At 37.3% G+C, this 22,021-nt stretch overlaps 3 protein-coding genes across 5 annotated transcripts; 2 read left to right on the forward strand and 1 right to left on the reverse strand.

Annotated features, from left to right (window-relative positions):
- The first annotated feature begins 2,202 nt into the window (after positions 1–2,202).
- LOC146370768 (cell surface glycoprotein CD200 receptor 1-A) lies at positions 2,203–6,801 on the forward strand. Of its 2 annotated transcripts, XM_084908586.1 has the most exons (7): positions 2,203–2,561; positions 3,605–3,652; positions 4,197–4,505; positions 5,423–5,689; positions 5,776–5,863; positions 5,959–6,001; positions 6,126–6,801. In XM_084908586.1, the coding sequence occupies exons 1-7, from the start codon at positions 2,495–2,497 to the stop codon at positions 6,192–6,194; spliced, it is 891 nt and encodes a 296-aa protein (XP_084764712.1). In that variant the 5' UTR covers positions 2,203–2,494; the 3' UTR covers positions 6,195–6,801. The 2 variants fall into 2 exon arrangements, with proteins under 2 accessions (XP_084764712.1, XP_084764713.1); XM_084908587.1 differs by lacking the exon at positions 3,605–3,652 and having other exon boundaries at positions 2,204–2,561.
- Positions 6,802–7,828: 1,027 nt separating this feature from the next.
- LOC146370769 (uncharacterized) lies at positions 7,829–10,901 on the reverse strand. The gene is made up of 4 exons (XM_084908588.1): positions 10,626–10,901; positions 9,917–9,933; positions 9,743–9,780; positions 7,829–9,456 (listed from the first exon to the last, which is right to left on the reverse strand). The coding sequence occupies exons 1-4, from the start codon at positions 10,643–10,645 to the stop codon at positions 9,253–9,255; spliced, it is 279 nt and encodes a 92-aa protein (XP_084764714.1). The 5' UTR covers positions 10,646–10,901; the 3' UTR covers positions 7,829–9,252.
- Positions 10,902–15,993: 5,092 nt separating this feature from the next.
- LOC146370770 (B- and T-lymphocyte attenuator-like) lies at positions 15,994–21,434 on the forward strand. 2 transcript variants are annotated; one of them, XM_084954507.1, is made up of 6 exons: positions 15,994–16,612; positions 18,093–18,422; positions 18,521–18,568; positions 18,657–18,779; positions 18,874–18,905; positions 19,410–21,434. In XM_084954507.1, the coding sequence occupies exons 1-6, from the start codon at positions 16,531–16,533 to the stop codon at positions 19,884–19,886; spliced, it is 1,092 nt and encodes a 363-aa protein (XP_084810633.1). In that variant the 5' UTR covers positions 15,994–16,530; the 3' UTR covers positions 19,887–21,434. The 2 variants fall into 2 exon arrangements, with proteins under 2 accessions (XP_084810633.1, XP_084810634.1); XM_084954508.1 differs by having other exon boundaries at positions 16,521–18,422.
- The last annotated feature ends 587 nt before the right edge of the window (positions 21,435–22,021 follow it).

Consider the following 22,021-nt stretch of genomic DNA (forward strand, 5'->3'; position numbering starts at 1 on the left):
TTGTTACTTAGGACATTTTAGCATCTACATGCACAAACGACCTCTCGTATGAGTCAGAGATGATAAAAGTTTCCATTTAGACTAGGGTGGAGTTGTCTGACAGTGTGAAGACTGAAAAAGGTGACCCTACAAGAAGTGGAAATAATATAGCTAAAATAAACCCAAAGAAAAACACCCTTTATGTTCTGTCAGATAAACAACATAGTTAATACTTAGCTGATTTAATAGCTGTGTTTGTAGCAAGAAGTAGTAGCACACAAGAAAATGAAAAACAAGAGTGATCTGATCCCCATCTACATATACCGGATGACCAGAAAATTATTTCCATGCTGATGAAAATTCTCTGTATGACTACACAGTCACAGCAAATTGAAAAAGCTCTATGATACCACATGTACTGTACATCAGCGATCAAGAGGATTCACTCCATGTAAAAAGAAGAAAAAAACAATTAAAAAATGCTGGAATTTGAAGCATGTTGCCTTTCTTTTTAAATATGAACGAGGCACTGGCACACTGACCTTCACTCAGGATTTTACTGGACCATTCAGTGAACACAGAGGTATCAGCAGCATGCCGTACTCTTCTATTAAATTTAATGTTTCAAATCTCTTTACTTTGTGTCATACTGAACTGAAAAATGTAATAAAAGCAACCAGCAGCTTTTCAGCTGACCAAACTAAAGGCAGGGGGACTTCACAACAAGCAAGTGGTATGTGTTACTGCACTAAGGTTTCGTTATTAGGGTAGATACAAGGCTTCAGGCTCTCAGGGATGACACAGCATGGCATTGTATATAAAATAATTTTTTTCTGAACCCCTAAACTTTCCAGGCAATTTTGCTAATACTGACGTAAACTTCTTAAACTGAAACCTCAGAAAAATAACTGAAGAAGAAGAAAAAAACAAAACAAAAAGAATTATGTGGAGCAGACCAAAATTGTCTGACAACTTCTGTTTTTTTTTCTTACCCTCCGAGTTATATTTTTGGGTAGCCAAAAAGCATGATTTTGACATCAACAGGAAGTCACTTATCAAAGGGAAGCAGTGTGTGCACGCATGCATAGACACATGCACAGTCTGTGCTTCTTATCGTTAAAGCCCAAAACGTAAGCTCTTGTTGTTTTTTTCGCTCCTTTTTTGGGATATGTGTGCAATACTGCTGACCAAAGCAACAATAGTTCACAGATGAAGGAATTGCTATTTTATGGAAGAACTAGTTCCTTGTCCCATGTGTGCCAACTCATAGTCAGCTGAATTTCTGTCTATACATGAAATAAACATGGTCTAATATTAGATCCAAGAAAAAGGAGAACGGCAGTTACTCATTTAAATACCCCTCTTTTTTCAAGGTCCCAGCCCAAGATGAAATTAGGAAAGGATGAATCAAACTCTGGCTGGTTAAGGTATGCGATGTATGAGTTTATACTAGGACATTTTTTCACCGTTTTTGCCTTTTGTTTCAGTTTTCACAGTTTGTCACACTTAGAATACCCCAAGAGACGGATAAGCCGAGCTATCGTTGCTCATCTGCCCTATCTGAACTTATATGGGACAGCTAATATCAAGATTTCTCATTGCAAGATGTATTTGTGAACCACAAACTCCGCATAGGGCTTGGAGACCTTAACCGCATACAAGCAGAATGATTGCACCATTTGTTTTCAGTTAATGTGTGCAATGTGCAAACTGGAGATGGAGTCAGTAATAACACCTGCACCCACATTAATGCTGCATGTAGGCAAGCATGCATAGCACGAGTCTTATACAGCAAAATGTTCTTACACCAGCAAATATGAGACCACAGCAAGACTAACATTTGTCCTACTCAGCAGAAATCATTTCTCTCATCAAATCTTTCGAAATACTGATTAAACTAAGCTGAACTAAGCAGAAATACATAGAATGCTTCATTTATGTCACAAGAAAGGATAAATGTGAGTGTACCATACAAAGTACCAGTAAGCTCGTGATGAATCATCACCTGTGACTATGAACGTGGAGACGAACGTTGAAAGAATTTCATAACGTTGCTCTATTTTTTATGTGTGTGTTCACGCACACTGCTTTACTACATACTACTTTAGAGAGCACAGCTATGTGTCTGGCAAGAGAGGAAATGGGTGTCTTGACTTATCAAACGTCATCCTGTGTGGGAGAAAAAGGCAAGATGTCTCAGTGGAAAGCGGTTTGGAGAGAGGGGATGAGAAAGAAGAAGGGAGGGATTTGTTAGTCACACGATGTATATATTACTGTGTCACAAAGGACTTCAGGTTTGTCTGAAGTCTTTGTTGGAGGACATGCTTCACTTAAATCCAGAGCTTGTTGGGAATAGTAAGGAAATGAAATGGCAAGATAACGGAGGAGAAAGAAAATGCATCTTGGTTTGATGTTACTTTAGAGAGTCTAGCACTGACGGTTTATGTCAGGCCATACTTGAGGTTTTACGGTGTGAGCAGCAAGTTTACAGAGGAGCACTTGAAGACACGCAACGATGAGAGAGACTATGTGGATTTATGTCGTGATCCTGTTCTTGTCTGAAACACAGAGCGTGGAATCAGGTTTGACATGTTAACTCATTTTTCTTGCATTTGTTTTTCAGCTTTCACTACTTACATTTTCTTAAGAGTGAGCAACCTTCACAAATGTAATACATAATGACAAACTCCATGCGGATTCATGTGGTTTACGACACAAGTGAGACATTTTTAAACCTTGAAAATGTTTTTTTTTTTTTTTTACCTTTTTTGTGTCATTATACTCTGCGAATGTATTTTAGTGTCAAATATGTGTAGCATGCATAATAACAGAGGTAATTAGTGTTAGATTTGTGGCTCATTACTATGAAGTGGGTGAGTTGTAAACTGTAAGTGGTTGTGGGCCTCCTGAGATTTCAGTGAAATGGTTGTATTCTGATTCATAGCGTAGACAGTGTGTGGAAAGACTATGCATGAAAGTGGGCCAGAGCAGAAACTGGCAGGGGGAAAAAGTGTTCCATAACAGAAGTCAGGCCCGTCTTTTCTGAATGATCAAACTGCCTGGTACTACCCTGTAGCTGCAGTGGAAATCTTGATTTCACATCTGGGTAAGACTATGATGCAGCTCTTTCTGCACTGTAAGGGGGTCTCTGTTTTAGAGTTGTGGTTTTGTTCACTCACTTTCTGCGTGGTCTTGGTTTTACACCTGTCAGATGTAAACAACTCACTGAACACATCCACCTTGAATTTTCCGTTTCACTTATATGAAATACCGACTGTGTCTCTGGCTTCTGGGTAACGTGGAAGATTGTGATTAACCTTTGTCGGCTTTATAAGGAGCTGAACTTTAACTGTGACATTTTATTGCCCCACATTCGGTGACTGTCATGTTTGTTTGTTTTTTTCAAAAGCTTAAAAAAGTGCAGTTTGTCTCACAGCTCTTTGTTGTTTAACTCTCCTGCATGGCCATTCAATTCATGTTACATCTTAACTGATTAAACTTCAACTAACAGACGACCATCACTGCTGCTCTGCTGACTGAGCACTTCAGAATGAATATTTTGTTGCTACTTAATTACTGAAACATTCTACTAACTTTTTCCTTAATTCACCTTCGTCTCTCTCAGGAACTACTGAAAGCGCCCCTGTGAACACCACTTTTCCTCCTATCAATGGTAACAATCTTTCCCCCACGTTTCTATACTGCTTCTGTTCACTATGAGTATAATATTAAGTTAGAAAGTGTGACTAGCAAAATGTGCATTATGTTTAATTCCTTTTCTACTGCTTATTGTGTTTCAACCATTGCACAATCTTCTTTACTTGAAATGCATTAAAGTGAAAGAAATAGTGCTTTAAAGCACTTCAATACTTTAAAAAAAAAGAAAGGTTTTATTTATCAAGCTGATTCTTTACTCCTTTTTGTTTTCTAGACCCCCTTTTCCTTTTTTTTTACATTTTCTTTTTTCGTAAATTTTTTTGTAGTAATATATAAAATAATTTTCTGCTAATTGGACAAATCTCATGAATTATTACAAAAAAATAAACAATGTTACAATTTATTTTATAGTGTTTAAAGCTTTGAGTAAACATATTTGTTAAATACTTTGCATTTTTTCTTTGTATACTAGCACACCTGTTGTATTGTGAAAGAAAAAAAACACAAAGAAATTTATTTGAACGATATGTAAGATGCATTCACACTTCCTTTTTTTTCAGAACGCAGAGATGCAATTTTCAATAATGGGAGAGATGTTAATCTGACTTGCAGCGATAAGATGTGGAATGAGACATTTTATGTTATCTGGACCATAGAATTGATTAACAAAGACCGTTGCACGATCAAATTTAACAGCGACGGTCAAAACACAGACACCTGCGATGATGGAAAGTCACTCCGAAACACATCCAGTGCTCAGCCATATCTACACATCCCAAAGTTCTCAAAAAATGATGTGGGAATCTACACGTGTGAGTTTGCTTACAGAGGAGGAGCTACTAATTGTAAAATCTACGTGAATATCACAGGTAAGACTTCTGTTGTCACATTAGTCACATATCACTTATGGTACCTCCACTGATATATACAAATGTAAACAGTTGAAGTATCAGCCTTCTACCATTCAGCTTATACCTCATAAGGGAGTAAAATGGATATGCATTTGTGTTGCTCTGCAAAGTCTTTTAAATGACACATTTTAAAAACCTTAATCCAATTTGCTTTTTTAGACACAAACACACTCCTCTTCCTCTAGAGCTGGGATGTTAAGCTCATTTAACATCGCAGTCAACATACAGCCCACTTTGATCTGAAGTCATCTGAACCAGGAAAATTCCTCTTTCTGTCAGTGTAAAAAATTTTAAGTACACATTTAATCCCATTTAATCTAAGAAACAGAAGTGCACTTTCAGCAGCACATCATGATACATTCAAATGGTGCTGCAGCAGATAAAAGACATCTGTCAGCATGTCTAAAATTGCAGAAAGAGCTCAACTCCACCTGTGTACCAATTGTAAAAAACAGAACTTTCTATAGTAGATTTTCTGCTTTTTAATTTTCATTGTTTACTTGTCACTTAATTACTTTGGCGTAGTATGAAATACAATAGAGGAGGTCTCTTATCAGTAGGAAAAACTGTAAAATGCATTGAATGAAAATACACTTGAATGAACAAGTCTAAAATCTATTTAGTGGGCTGGAATCGAGTATTCTGGCTCACAGGCCTCATCTTTGACAACTCTGCTCTAGATGGATCATTGACTTCATTGTTAACATTCTTCATTTAGCATGTTTAGATATTTAATTTGAAAAAGAAAAAGAAATAAAAATAAAAATAGAGCACACCAGGCCATGCAAATTCCATTTTGTGATGTGGTTAAGCTTAAAGCAAGCTTAAATGTTTTGTTTTTGTTGTTGTTTCTTTTTTTGTCTCTCCTGATTTAGTTACTCCTGTAATGAAAGCCTGGTTGGAGCACAAAGACAACGTAACTGTAGCAATATGTATAGCTGAAAATGGAAATCCTGCAGCCAACATCAGCTGGAGTCATGCACGAAATTCTTCTGTGCAACAACTGCCTGGGAAAAATGGACGTTTTACAGTAGTAAGTCGTCTGGAGCTTCCTGAAGGCATGGATCCAAAAAACCTGAGCTGCACCATCAGTCACCAGAACTTGACTGAGATTCTGTTTCCAGAATTTCAAGAAGTCAAAGGTCAGGCTTCTACAAACTGAGGCACAAAAGTTACACAACCATGTGCATTTAAGGTATTAACAAACATTTAATTTGTCTTCCTACAGTTTATTCTCTCTGGCTGTATGCACTCATAGCTGGGATAATAATTGCATTTGTGGCGGGAGTCTTATTTTTTGTGGTCACGAAGCTGAGGTAAAAGGTTTAATTTAACAGAAATTGAATCAAAATAATAACTCGTGTTCTGAGAGTGTCCAGGTTACTGAACATGTTTGTGTAACTTTTGCCAGGCAACACCAACAGTCAGATACCTCCTCCTCCAAATCCCCACCGGTAGGTAAAACTGCCTGTATTTTATAGTTCTGGTTGTTGACTGCACTTTGTCATGTTTTGTTAAAGACACCTCCCTCTGTTCTATCTCTTTTGTCTTTTCTTTTCTTTTTTCTTTTTTTTGTAGATAGAGGATGTGGAGGAAGTGGAGCCCTATGCTAGCTATGTTCAACGTGTGAACTCTATCTATAACTGATCTGCAGATATGTTCACAATGACAAAAGAAAAAGAAAAAAAGAGCATGCACATGCATCACAGCCTAAATGCAACAAGTCTTTGTGAGAAACTGAGGGCTGTGAAACTGAGAAAGGGTGAAATAGTAAAGAGAGGGAAGGATCAAAGATTTTCTCTGAAAGAGGAAAGTTTCTCACTTTAAATGTATCCTAATAAACACTTAACTAATGGAACGGGGGATGTACCTGATGTCTGCCCACCACTTTGTGTGGGTCTCAAGGAGAACATTAACTAAAAAATGCACTGAACTGCTGAAATGAGGAGGCTCTTGAGCCACATGCAGCATGTAAGACTACAGAACTACAGACTTTTGATAATGCTGATGAAATATATTGGCTACAATTATGTATAAATACACTTATTTAAACATTAACAGTTAAATAGATGATCATTTCTTACATAGAATCATGCTGGAATGGCTACAGTACAAGCACCAAGCAACGAAAACATGCATTTTAATCACATAGCTGTCTCAAGGTAATGTGGACAATGCCATGTGAAGTATTTATGTTATGTATGAATGTGAGATGATATGATTCTTTGTATTAAAGTACATGTATAAATGCTGACTTCATTTTAGCTACATTCTTCAGACTTAGGAACAACATTAGTAACGCAGCATCAGAGCAACTCAGCAAAATACACCAAAAAGAGTCAAAACAGTTGTTCTCAACATTTTAACAGTGATATCTGCCAAGGTGACTTTTTCATTGTTTGAGGGCATGCACTAAAAATACAATCAATACTAATTGTCACTTTTTTCATAGTGACTGTGTAAAGACTCACCTCAGTAAAGTAACAGTGACTAATGCAGTTCGAGAAAAGAAACTAGAAAAAGGAACTATTCTGCCCTCTACTGGTGAATAATAGAATTAATGTTGCTACAGGATTAAATGATGCAAGGCGTCTGAATAATTTCAGTGATAGAAGTCAATCTATTCCTCCGAGTTTGAAACCATTATTTGGTCTTTGGGAATAGTTCTCCGGACTTCTTGAAGGACATTGAAAGCCCTTATTTGGATGTTGGCTGCCTGTTCTCTTTCAAGTTGATCCCACACTGTATCAATATTGTTGAGGTCCAGGCTCTGGCGAGGCCAAGCCACGACTGTTTTCCATTGGCAGTGTGTTTGGGATCATTGTCATTCTGAAAAATGAAGCTGTTCCCATTCAGCCTCATTCCAAATGCTTTTGCATGGTGGTTGAAAAGCTGATGGTACATTTCTGCATTCATTCATCAATTCTGACATGATCACCAACACTATACTCACTAACAATGATCTAAACCAAAAGTCAAAGTCTCTCTCTCTCCATATACATAAATATATATACATAGACATGTATGTCAGTGGCTTCACACTTGTTCTTTTCAGTAGCTTTAGTAAGTAATAGAGGGTAGATCAGAGGCAAGAGCTGCAGTGACTATAATTGTATTTCCATTATAATGAGAGAACTAAAAATTTGCCTCACAAATATATTTCACAGCCTGACTATTTGAACTCTTACAGTGACTTAGCACATTAACATGATTTCCTCTTAAAAGCAGAAGCAAATAGCAAAACTGGTTTTCGTTTTAAATTGAAAAGATTTTTTTCTTCTTCTTTCAGTTTTTCAGACATGCAGTTTATTCATACAGCAGAATAAGAACAGATAAGGTAAATAACAGTACTCTGCCATGAAGTTAAATGTATAAATAATTCTGTTGATTAGACAGATTCAAACTAAAAGGCACAAAAAAACATCTCTCAAAGAAAAAACAAACAAACGAACTAAAAAAAACAAACAACTTCTCAGCCTTTCAGTGTGTTTGTATTATATTGGGGACTGTGGAGTGCTTCTTACATGCTGTAAAATGCTTCTGACTATGTGTGGTCTGGACTATCGTTTTATAATGTGGCAATAGATCAAATTACACAAACTGTTTTCGTATTTGGTTGCACATTTGGGTTGCATTTTAGGTTTGGGCAGTATTAAGTTTGAAAACGCTTTCTGAGGGAACTCAATATGGGCGTTGTGAAACTGGTTAATGGTGGAGCAAAGAGTTGGCATTGTTTCAGCACCAACCACCAGCAACAGACTCTAGATAATGATCAAACCTTCCTGCGCAGCACCTTACAGCAGATGCATTCATATCAACAAATTTGTCTCTCAAAAACCCCCCAAACAGTTCTGCCATTATTGTTGCACATGCACGCTATGAAACCACAAAATACCAGTTCAAGATCCATTTTACTTTCCTATGCAAACAAAATGTTTGGTATGTCTGAGAATGTGGTGGACATTCTCTGACTTTCAGTTGTGGTGTGGCAACAGGTCAAAAAGGTCAAACAGGTCAAAAAGTCTGAGTTTCTTCAGGGAAACTTCTCTTTAAAGAGGAGCAAGTTTTGAATTTGTGCTGTGATGTTTTAGGAATTTGGGGCCAAAACATAAATCACATAACCACACACAGAGCTAAAGAAACACAACAAAATAAAACTTCTATTTGGAACATTTTCAAATTCACATTAAAATGTCACACATGGTGGCTTTAAGACTTCATCGATTCACTTGTAAGTAGTAATTGCATGCCACAAACTTCTGTATTTCCTGATTTGGATGCATTGCTCTTCTCAGAGAGGTCCAGAATCGATGAAAGCTTGTTGGCTTTCTTCTGATTTTTCAAATCTTTTAGTAAAGTCCCAATGTCTCGAGAATCGTGCCGTCTCTCGCAGGTTCATCTGCAATGCGAGTTAGTCTTCTTGAGGAAGGAACACCACCACCATGTTCTGGTTAAAACGTTTCTTCAATTGTGGAGAGAAACTTCTTTCTGGTTACTGTACATACTTCCGCAATCAGCTGCTGTTGGCTGTTAATCTTCTCATTTCTGCAGTTTCTTTGATAATCAAGATCTGCTCTTGATTAAGCTAAGAATATAAAAAATAAAGTGACAATTCAAGTGCAAACAAGTTCTTGCATGCCTTTACCCGGCATCAGATATTTTCTGCAACTCACTTGACCGAACAAATGCTTCCACTTCTGTTTGTTTATCCCATAAGTACATAATCATCTGGACATTCGTCTTTAGATGAGCACTCAGATTCAGACTGAGGCTGAAGTGCTGCAGGAATATTAACTGTAGCATAGTCGCAGTCGTCGTCGGTGATCTGGTTTGTCGGTGGTTTGTTATGTCTTGCTCCTTTGGCTTTGTCGTGGTTAATAGAAGCATATGTTACATCTTCATTGGGTTGCTGGAAGAGAGAGAGTGAGATGGGTGATCATCTACCCGTATTGTGCCCATCAAATAATTTATTCTACTTTTTACACTGTGTTTCTGCAGCTGGCCTATTTTGAAATGTGTCTACATGCCGCGGGTTCCTGTGTAGTTTGTTTTACGGCAGAAGCCTCATGTTAATCTTCTCCAAGTATGTAAATCCAAAGTGGAACACACCCATGTCTTATGAAAATCATGAGCTGATAACGGTGAAGATTTATGGTCAACAGAAATAGAACCAAGATTAATGCGGGGATGTCTACCTTGTCATTCGCAGTCTTATCATCTGGTTCAGAATCCCCTGAAAGAGGAAATGTGGAAATATCATAAAATTATAATAGTTTTTTTTTGTTTATGATATTTATCACATTTATACTGGGGAAAGTAACACAAAAGCAATAAGAAATTAGTAATACAAAATAGTATTTTGTTTTTACCTTTCTCTTTCTTCTTTCTGAAAATAAAGCAAATTGAAACGATAAGCTACCAAGGACCACAATGGTAGCACACACAGAAGAATAAAGCCTTTGGATAATACTGCTTATTGAGTCATATGTCTTTCACCTCAATAAATCATATAAAATATTATCTGTGGCAGCAGGTGTGGGCTTTAGCCAACAGCAGTGTTTCCTTGACAGCTTTAACAAATAAGCGCTTGTGCTGCAACAGGAAACACTTTACATAGACCTACAATCAACACCTGTTTATAACCAACTGAATATGGCAGTGAATAACCAACGAGGACATCAAGCTTTGCATATTTCTAGACTTGCCATTTTAGACGGTAATATATTAAATATGTAACGCAACAGCAAAATATGTTCTTTGTATTTGACTTAGTTCTTGTGAGAAGACAACCAGAACCCAGGGCTATTTTTATCTCGTAACCACGGTTTCCTTGCTAGAGGAAATGCAGAAACTTCTTGTAAAAAACTGCACAATCATTTCATTTAAACTTTGTCTTTTTGTTAATAAATATTTTCGCTGTAGTTAATTCACAAATACCTTAAATATATTTTCTGCATTTACAGCAGTTAACGGAGTGTTTTAGAATACATCACATTCTGATGAATAACTTTGTAATATATGAAAGTCCCCACTTATAGGAATGTGTGAATGAATGTATGAGCGTGTATGATGACTTACCCTGAAGCACAGTTTCCCATGACGATCCCACAGAGTGCCCGGTTGCTGGAGAAGGGCCCCTCGGCCTGACGCTGTAGTAGATATGAGCTGATCGCTTCCTTGCATCAAACTGCATATAGGCCACAGTAGTGAGGAAGTGGTAGAAAAGAGAGGCAGAGCGAGAATGAGGGAGAGAGAGAGAGAGCAAATGAGAGAGAGAGAAGCAAATGTGCTATCACACCAATAGGAAAATAACAGTACTGATGTAGAGGAAAACGGTCAGTACTAACAAACAGCATACAAAATATAATCTGACACATTGATATTAATACGGAAATGCTGTAACACTTTGTTGACACAAAATACTCAATTTTTTGAGTGCTCTATTCATATAAAATTGTGTATATCTATATGCATGTACTTGTATGTATGTGGATATATTGGTTTGTTGGGGTTTTTTTATGTCAGAAATAAAAGGTCATCATCATCATCGTCACCTACTGTATTTGCTGTAGTTTAAAATATTTGCCATTGAGCAAACATGAAATATCTGCATCGCGAGATAACACAGTAGTGAGTAGTTACTGTAATGTATTTTGTTGTCAGTGTATGGTGTCATTTGCATGATTGTGTAAATATTTTTGATGTGCAACAACAGGAAGTCAGTGATCTTTGCTACATGGAAAGTCCAGGTTTGGTTCACAAACTATTTATTGTCAGCAGGAAAAAGAACCACACCTTCATATGCATTCAGAGAAATGTCTGGATATGCACCACTTAGTAACACTCGGTACAGGAAAGGCTCAAAGAATAAGCTCAGAGTGGACAAACTGAAGACTTATTACATCATTTTCTTTTCTCTAATGATGAAATAAGTGATCAGATAATCATCTTTACTGATATGTTTTCAAATATAATAAAAACATTGCAAATTTTGTGTTTGATTGACTTTACTTTTGCTCGAAATATATTTAGTGACAGTACGATAGTTAGAACTGTTGTTATACACTGAGAAGATCCTGGGTTTGAATCCAGTCTGGGGCCTGAATGATGTTTGCATGTTCTGTCTGTGCCTGCATGGATCCACTGCTTCAGCTTTTTCCCACAGTTCAAATATATTCATGGGTTTATTCTAAACTGACTTTAACTGTGAATCTGAGTGTGAATGCTCTATGTGTCAGCCTTATAATACACTGGCAACCAGTCCAGGCTGTACCCTTTTGCCCTGTGACAGCTGGAACAGGCTCTAGCCCCCCTCCGTAGATTGTAAACAAGGATAAGAAATCCTTCTTCGTGGCTCAAGAGTTGGGAGTTCACCTTATAATCCGAAGGTTTCCGGTTCAAGTCCCGGCTTGGACAGTCTTGGTCGTTGTGTCCTTGAACAAGACCCTTCACCCGTTGCCTACTGGTGGTGGTCAGAGGGCCCGGTGGTGCCAGTGTCCGACAGCCTCGCCTCTGTCAGTGCGCCCCAGGGTGGCTGTGGCTACAATGTAGCTTGCTATCACCAGTGTGTGGATGACTGGATGTGTAAAGCGCTTTGGGGTCCTTAGGGACTAGTAAAGCGCTGTACAAATACAGGCCATTTACCATTCTTATATTAAGAAAATCCCTGGTATACTGACGCATCAATATGTTCTTTTTAGGAACAAATCCTAGAGTGAGTATTCTTTATCTTTTATGGTATGATAATGTATTCAGAATTATTATTGAATTACACAATACTGTTTGCTTAAAAGGGGTCAAATGCCTCATCCATGGGTTGCACTGAACACTAGTTTCCATCAGATGTGAGGTGGTTTCTCCCTGAACAGACAGAGAGAGACAGACAACCATTCACATCCACACCTAAAACCAATTTAGCAGAAACAGTAAACCTAACATGTCGTTGGGATGAAGCAGGAGTAGCCGGACAGAATCCATACTGATGGGTTTGAACATGAACTTCTTAGTTTGCAACAACGGTACACTTCACAATGCCAGCCTTATGAACGTTTGTGTATTTAACAAAATACAAGCTAGCTAGCTATTGTTAGCGAGATAGCTAGCTTGATAGCTAGCCAGCTACATAGATAGGCAAGGTCAAGACACCCTGTTGAATTTCAAACTAACATCAGACTGAGGAAGATGGTGATTTAAACAACTTTGAACGTGGCCTGAGCATTTTAAAAACTGTCTGCCTCCCCCATATTCATCTCCAGGGTTTGCTGAGAATGAACCGAAAAAGGGAAAACAGCCAGTGAGCAGCAGTTCTCTGGTTGAAAATGTCTTGCTAATTCCAGAAGTCAGAAGAGAATGTTCAGTCTTCTTATGATAATAGTAAAAAAACAAATAGTTCAAAAAACCAATTGTTTGCACCAGTGTATGCTGAAGAGCATCTCTGAATGCACAACACATTGAACCTTGAAGCAGATGGGCTACAGCAACAGAAGAGCACACTGGGTGCCACTCCTGTCATCTCGGAACAAAAAACAGAATCTACAGTTCACATTAGGACACTGGAAAATGTTTCCCAGTCTCAACTTCTGCTGCAAGATTCAAATGGCAAATTCAGAATTCAGTGTAAACAAAATAAAAGCAAGGCTCCATCCTCAGTAATTCACACTACTTCTGTCCGTTGAATGGTGTAGGATATATTTTCATGGCACACTTTGGGTCCTTTAGTAGCACATTTTAAATACCACAGCCTACCTGAATTATGTTGCTGACCATGTCCATCCCATTATGATGACATTTTGAAGGCCATTTTGAACACGATAAGAAAATGTTACAAATCTAAAAAGGATCTGCAGCCAGTTTTTGACCATGACAGTGAGTTCACTGTACTCAAATGGCCTCCACAGCAGATCTCAACCCAGTAGAGCAGCTTTAGGATGTGGTGGAACATGAGATTTGTATCATGGGTAGTGATGGGCAGATGAAGCTTCATGAAGCACTGAAGCTTTTCATCCAATTGGTTCACCCCAATGCAAAGCGTCTTGAAGCTTCATTTGCTCTAGTAGGACATCTACTGGATGTAAAAATATTAGTTGGCATGAATTTGAAGAGTGTGGCATTTTCGCACAGCCTGTAAATGTCAACAACAAAAGGAGTGTGTAAAACATGTATATTGTAGTGATGGCAGTATACTGTGTATATTTATACTGGCAGTATGGAAAATGATTATTTGGAAATGCTTAAAATGGAAATGATCATTTACTGTGAGGTTGGGGTATGGACAGTGGTTGTGCTTTTGTAACGGTGAGGTATGGACAGCTACAGACTGAGGCCTCAGTCCTGCCTGTTCACATTTTATTCAGTAAAAACTAAATTTTCACTGCTTTTATGGCTTTTTTAGTGGGGAGAACATAGCTAGGATTTAATGATTTAACAAATCTTTTAAATCCTTTGTCCTCCACAATGCTAAATGGCTGGGAGTCCTCAATCACCATGCTAACCAGGTCTTCATCTGTTTGAGATTGTTCTCCTGAGGAAAGACAATAAAGACAAAGCACAAATATAAATATCACACACGTAACTTATTTCAGTTGTATAATATTGTTATATAATTTAGTAACATTACTGCATGCTATATTATCATGGCATTTGATGGCTCACCTGGTCTTGCTCCACAATCGGTGTTCCCCTTATTCTCATGCAAAGCTCTGTAGTGCCTAAGCATGGATGAGGTGTTGTTGTTATATCCCAGCTCCCTGGCACATAGCAAACACTTCACCTTGTACAAAAGTAAAGACAGCTTAACATAAATTGTATTGAACCATCAGTATTATGAAAATACATCTTCTGTAGAAATTTACATACCTTGTTGGGAGGAATAAGATCAAAATGTTCCCACACAGGGGAGGACATCCTCCTCTTCTTAGCTGGCTCCATTCTCTCCTGACTTTCTCTCCTCACTCTCATAAACCTCCAAACTGTCTCCAAACTCTTACTAACCGCAACTCTCCATCAAACACCTACATTTTGAATGAAGTCTGAGGGGTTTATATCGCTGTCATAGCTCGCGGCAAAGTTCGAACCACTTCCTGAACCAGTCACGTGGTACAGCCGGGCAGCGAGGCTTCGGACGTCATCATTTTCAGCTCCTCCCATAAATGCGGAAACGCCCCATCCATTACTTGACACAAGCTTTGAAGCCTCGATACAGAACGTCACATCACTAATCATGGGTGTGCAACTGACATATCTGGAAGCTGTGTGATACTCTCTTGTCACTGTGGTCCAAAATGTTTATCTATAGATAACTACCAAAAGCTAAAAGAGAAATAAATAATTATATTATTTTTGTACAGAGACACACACATAATGGCATATCCACATGAAGTAACACACAATTTTCCACCAGATGATGCTGTTGGAAAAGTATGCTCTGATTCACATGACCCTGAGAAGCATTGTCTACAAACTACATAGAAAGGTGAATGTGAACTTACACCACCTGCTGGCTGCACAGACAGAGCAAAAAAGAGTAAAAACAAAAGTCATTCTTGGTGTATACTTCAGATTTCTAAAGCACATGTATGTACACAGGTTGCAGCATAATGAAGCCTGAAGCATGATCGGTATTATAAGTTGTTCATATAAGTATACTGGTAACCCGAGTGTGAAGAAAAGATTATTTTTTGTGTAATAATTGATCCAATTTTCCTGTTTAAGTCTGAAGAAAACTATCAGAAATTCCTCATTTTCTGGGGCAAAGCTAAAGTGTTCTTTTTTAGATAGTGAATTTGTGCTTGTTAGCACTTTGACCCTCAGTTAATAAAACAAAATAAAACAAAATAACAGCATGTTTAAGTTTTGTTTAAAAAACCCTGCTGCATCTTCATTTAAAAAAAATTGCAATGCTCTAGGACTGTATTGTGGAATGTTCTTACAAATTTAATACTACTTTTTAGATTTTTTTGGTTTGTTTTTACATACCCATAAAGGAAAACAAATTTTAACATAACTTATTTTCCAAACTGACAAATGACAAAACGACCAAACAAGAAATTAATTAGCAAACAAAAAAAGAATTACACAGAAGTGCTGCTTGCTACGAGACGAAACAGGCCGCAGGCAAGTGGAATGCCCTGTGGGCTGAAAAACGTTGAAACTCTTAATCAATGCTTAAAGCTTACCATAATAGTAGAAGACACCTGACCTCCCTAAGGGGGCCCCGCCTTCCTCCTCTAACTCTTGTTTAAACAAAGCTATGGACAACAATGAAAGCTACTTCATGAATATAAAAAGGAGCTATCCTCACATTAAATATAATGCACAGTTAATATAATCTTAACTGTGGAGGAGAGACGCCTAATACAAGTACACCAGTCAGACAAGCAGTTATTTGACTGGTTCCAGATTAATTATGAGATAATGGTGATGAACGCTGGTTAGAGGGGCCCCATTGAATTTCTGCATAGGGCCCTAACAGTCTCTACTCTGCACTGGAAAGCTAGCTTTAGTTAAGTGTACAATTTCAAGCAGGTCCAATAGCCACCTTTAGAAACTCAGGGTCCATATAAAGGTGAATGAAACAACTTCTGTAAAATAACTAAACAACTGTGGATAATGCTTCCAGCACTAAGGATCACGATGGGGGTTTTAAAAATAGGGGTTTAATTATAGTTGAGAAGCAATGACAAAACATTTCCTAGTCCCCTAAAGCCCCGCTGATAAATCTCCAGTCATAAACCAAACAAACCTTGAGTCGAAGTACCGAACTACCAGCGAGATACTGGAAAAGTACTTCTTTGATTACATAAAGTCCACTCCTCCTTAACATTGCTGGAAACTTTGTTAAGTAACAGCATACTGAATTACACAAAATGTGCCGAATGGTCGTGGCATGTGTGTGGGACGTCAGGAAGTGGTGAGCCTGTCACATGTGAAAAAAAGCCCCTGACGTACCTACAGTCAACTATTTGAAAACTTTCAGGCTGTGAGCATGTTGAGCCTAAAGGATAAACTGAATTATCTGATAATATTTTGCTGCTGTGTGTTTGTCTCTGTCCATGGAAGCGGCAAAGGTAAACATAGATATTATTTTATTGATGGACTAGCTGTTATAGATGAGCCATGGTTGTTTGAGGGTAGGAACACTTTAGAGCACACTGCTAGAACATAGACTATAATAGCTATAGAGTAATCATTACTGAGGAACAAAGATAGAAGTTTAAAACTATTTATTTAATATTTAACATAATGAGTGTGAAAAAACCACGACAGAGATTAAAATGCTTAATTCAACTTGCTTTAAAGTTGTACCAAAAACAAAGAATGTAGCACACTATTGTTACTGTTGTATACATGGCGTCGTTGCTGGACTAAATAAAAAGAGCATGTACAGCCATTTGAGAATACATACATTTTATAATAGTGACGTACTTCTGGGGCACGCTATGGAGTTTTAAAAAAATAGAGAGATGATATTTTATGTAACGTCAAATCATAAAGGCAAACCTAATTAACCAAATAATCAGATGTTGTTCTTGGAAAAATGTGCTGATATGAATTATTTGAACATGGCATGCCAAATTTGGGCATATTTATGTGTTACAGCCACTATGATGGAAATTACATGTCAATATTATAGATGATGAGGGAAAATCTTAGAAAATATGTGAATATTTTTATTACCTTTTATTACCAAGGCATATGGGCACTACCTCGAAGTATTATTGGCTTGTTGTCTATCTGTAGATTTTTTACACCTCTAATCATTAATATTAGGTTTCTGAGGTGTCTATTATTTGACTGAGCACTGAATTATGTGTGAGTAAGACTAAAGGGCTTTTGCTTCAGATCAGGAGCTGCGTTCTCTCAGTGTAAACCAGAGTAAAGGTAAAATCTGCAACTAGATTTCCCTCTGTGGCATGCAGCCTCACGGCACTAAATCTCAACCATGCCACACAAAAGCCACACAATACAATACAGTTCCTTTATACAATGCATATTATCATAAAGTTTATTGTAAAAACATTAATTAAACATTAATTAAATCATGTAAACATTACATCTGTAGCAGATAAGATAAAACTTAAAACAAATCTTTACAAACATGAATCTTAATCTTATCTTGCGCAAGTAAATGGCCAGTAAGTCCTCCAGTTACTGAGAAAACAATACTGATAGAATGAAAAACAAACTGTATAAAATAAATTGTCTTATGTATAAATATACATGTGAATATGAAACATGTTGTTTTTAAATACACAGCATCTATTATGGTAATTACCATTATGTCTATATTCTCTCTGTCTTTGAAATGTTAGCACTCCAGAGAGCTCTGGGACATAATTAGACTAATAAAATGACAGTAAAATGACAGATAGATAAATAAATAAGATGGACGACATGTGTGGGATGGGACAATTTATATAGTATTAAGATAAAAAATGTATTTCATTGTTGCAATCACAAAAGAAGAAAATATGCTTTATGTAAACAGGCTTTAATTCTTTTCTGATAAGAATTACGCATTACTTAAAAAAAAAAAAAAAATTGCAGGTCTACATGCATCGTGTGAAGTTGCGATTATGGTCCGAAGAAACAGCACTTGGAAGACTCCTCCACGGCAAAGTCTGACAGTCAGCTGTCCGGTTATACACTGTGGAGAAACGCTGAAGGTCACCTGGTGTAAACTCTTTGACTCAGTCAACTGTGAACGGATTCATGAAACAAAAAATGTGAAGATAACACAGAATCCTGATAAGGATAAGCTGATCTCATATTTAAATTTCAAGGAGATTTCCATTCATGACGATGGCATGTACAGATGTGGTTTACTAGGATATAATGGCAGCGCAATCAGCCATTCCATCTTCGTCTCAGTATCAGGTATGCTTTCAGGTATATTTTATTCTTCTTCGGCATTAAAATATAAAATAATAAAATATGAAGTGTTAATTCTGTCTACTATGTATCATTCCCTAAAGACATGTACCAGGGGATTGAAACCCCTGATAATAATGATAAAAATGCAGGTGAGAAGCTTTATTTGTCAGAAAATCACTGCCAACATTTTCGTGGATGCAGTTTAGCACGACTGATCTGGTTATTGTGCTTTTGTAGGAACAACACCGAGCCCTGATCACAATGAAAACTGGAGGCCATACTTCTACATTTGTTTTGGCATAGTGCTTCTGATTCTCATACTGACTGCCCTCATCTTCCTGAGTTCTTGTGACTGGAAACGTAAGAACACTAATTTTTATTTTGGATAGTTGAAACTGATTTCATTGAATTTACCATCTAAAAATGGGTAATTTATTTATTGGCTTTTCTACAGGAGTGCTGACCTTAAACTACATAAATGGAGAGGTAATGTTGGTCATATCAAAATATATTTTTGGGATATTTGGGGGGACAAAAAGCATTATTTATGCACTGTTATTTTGTTGTGAAGCACTTTGTTATCCTTGTCTTGAAAGGTGCTACATAAGTAAAATTTTACTTACTCACTTTTGGAGCCAGCGTCTAATGGCACCTTGAAGTAGTATAATTTTTGACTTTTTTTTCAGGGTACTTTTGGTCTAACAACAGGCTTGAAAATAGGAGAACCCATAGTTTAACTCACTGATGAACAATTTCTTTCTTTTTGTTTCAGTTTGAATGTTTTTATAGGCCATAAAATAAACAAGTAATACAGTATATAACATTTTGTGAGCCTCTGACAACCTGGCAGGCTGATTTTACTTGTTTTCTAAGCTAATTATCTTCCACCTTGCTTAAGATTTATTGTCATGGGAGTGTCGAGAATTTTTTTTTACTAATATATTCTAATATATGTTTAATATATTCTCATTTTGGTGTTTTGTGCCATAGGAAATGCCGACTCTTATGATACCAGACCTCCCTAAATGGAGCCCTCCTTCCACTCCTGTCCCACTGACCAACTTGTCTGTTTTGAATGACATCTATTCATCATACACTCCAGAAAGATCAGTATCACCAGCTTCCCAGACCTGTTCGAACCAGATTTCAGCTTCAAATCCAGCAGTTAAATATCAAGACTGTGAAGTATATGGTATCATCAAACATAGACACGCTACCAAACAGGGTGGAAAATATCACACCATGACTAACCAAGTTAAAAACCCAGAGTCTTCTTTCACTGCTGAAAGACCAGAATCACCAGCTCACGAGCCGCATGAGTACCAGATTTCAGCTTCAAATCCAGCAGTCAGAAATGAAGACTATGCAACGTATGCTGTCATCAACCACGGCAAACCTGCTGGAAAACGGCACACCGAGACTAACCAAGTTAAAAACCCAGAGTATGCTGTCATCAAATTTTCCTGAGTGTTGTTGATTTTAAATGGACACTTGCAGATGAAAAAACTGAAAAATGTTTTGCAATATGTGGTGGAGTCATGTGATGAAACGTACAGCTGTACAGTCATACTGCAGATGAGGTGAATGGAGGAAGCTTGTGGTTCTCTAAGTGAACTGCATGTCTTCTAGAGTTATCATGACTAAACCGGAAGCAGCAGTGACTTCATTCTCTAGCCCTCAGGTTTGTTCCCAGCAGCAGCACTTCTTTTTCAACTAATAATTTATTGTACTTTGTATTGTGCTTCTGATGTCATCTGATTCCAGTCCTTGTATTGACTTGACTGCAGTAACTGTCGTACTTTCATAAAAAGGTCATAAACTGATTTCTTCTTGACAGACAAATAACACTTAAATGCAGTTTTCTGACTGATTTGTTATAGAAGGATGGCCGTCATTAAAAAAAAGACATGTTAATCAGCACTAGAGAGATTTAAGAGATATGAACAGTTTCTCATACCTGTCCCTCATACAGCGCTTGTTGTTTTTGTCACCACTACTGTCAGAGACAACACCTTGCCTATTGACCACAGAAGTGTGGTTTAGCTCAAATGTGCAGGAAGTTAAAGATGGAAACATTTCTGACAATGACATTTTGTGAACAGGGGACGCTCAGCTTCAACCACATGTACGCATTGTTAATATTGCACTTTGGGCAATGGCCTTATTATTGGACCTGTTTTTCACATATTCTATACTTAAACTAAAAGAAAAACAAGAAAGAGTATTGGTTAGCTTTTAAAAGGTACCAGAAACTACAAGCAACAGAGAATGGGGGGATTAGAGGAAATATTAAATAAAGACAACACAGTAGTTGTCATAGTAGACTCTATGTTTGTTAACCATTTGAGGTTGGAAACCTTAAAGAAATCTCCCCTTGTAAAATGTTATGGCCTTTTTGTGGACATACACTGTGTGCAATTCTGTTTAAGGGGGATTTTCACCTTTAAAATTTCTCTGAATCATTTTATAAGCGAGTCTGAAGTTAGAGCATTTTCCTGGAAAAAAGAGGCGTTTATCAAAAATATTAAAACAATTATGGTAAAGCTGCAATTTAACTGTTTAGTATAATTTAAAATGTCAGTATAAGTGGGTATTTAATCCTGGCTCTCTAATACTTACACTCAGTTTATCTACATTAGAATATATGTATTTGTATATATACACATGTTTGATTTTTTGTTTTGTTTTTTAAAATAAAAACATAGACAATAGACTACAGACTCTATAGGTATGATTTTTTTTTTAATGTTGCATTCAGTATAAGTTCAAACCATTGATTCTGCCCATATGTTTTTACTGAGGCATATATGGCGGGGGGACCAGGGAAAGTTTTTTCATATCTATACGACCAAACATTTTTTCTTTTTGAAACCACAGAAGTTGCCCCTCGTTCTTAGAAAGAATTCAGATTTAAGGTACTTGTGAACTGCCTTCGCTTTTAATAATTTCGAGCTGTGCCCATCTTTTACTGTATGTGCAGTGTGTGATATCAGCTAACAGGTCAATAAAGCAGTAATGCATGATCATAATTTTCTTGTCAAGTCTCACAAACAGAAATCGGCAGAAAATAACACTCATTTACTACATTATGCTTGTGGAAAGGTTTGCTGTGATTTATAAGCTGGTGAGCAGTGTGCCCAGGCTCATACCATGGAATAATGAGCGGTTTTAATATGTTTATTATTTAATATTTCAAGTTTTTTTTTTAACCTTCATTACTTCTGAAATACAATAGCCACATGAAATCTTAAACACAGAAAAACACATTTAATGTCACAGTCTGGCTGGGGCAGACTGTATGTGTTTGCAAAAGAGGACTCAAACGCAGACCAAAAACTGAACGTGGCGTGGATTTAACAAAAAACAAGCCGTTTATTGAGGCTAGCAAAGAGGGTACAAACAAAAGGGCATTGGTGAAACTAAACAATAACCTAAACTGGGTGAACTAAAACTAAACATGAAAAAACCTTAAACATGGTGAACCGACATAGATACCTGAAGTTGTGACATGGATGAGCAGACGACCTGACAAAGAATGACTGAGAGCACACGGACTAAATACACACAGGAGGATAATGAGGGAAGTGGGAACACATGGAGAA

The sequence above is a fragment of the Perissodus microlepis genome, chromosome 16 (genome assembly GCF_051167445.1).
Source record: "Perissodus microlepis isolate ML-2025 ecotype Zambia chromosome 16, ASM5116744v1, whole genome shotgun sequence".
NCBI classification, from domain to species: domain Eukaryota; kingdom Metazoa; phylum Chordata; class Actinopteri; order Cichliformes; family Cichlidae; genus Perissodus; species Perissodus microlepis.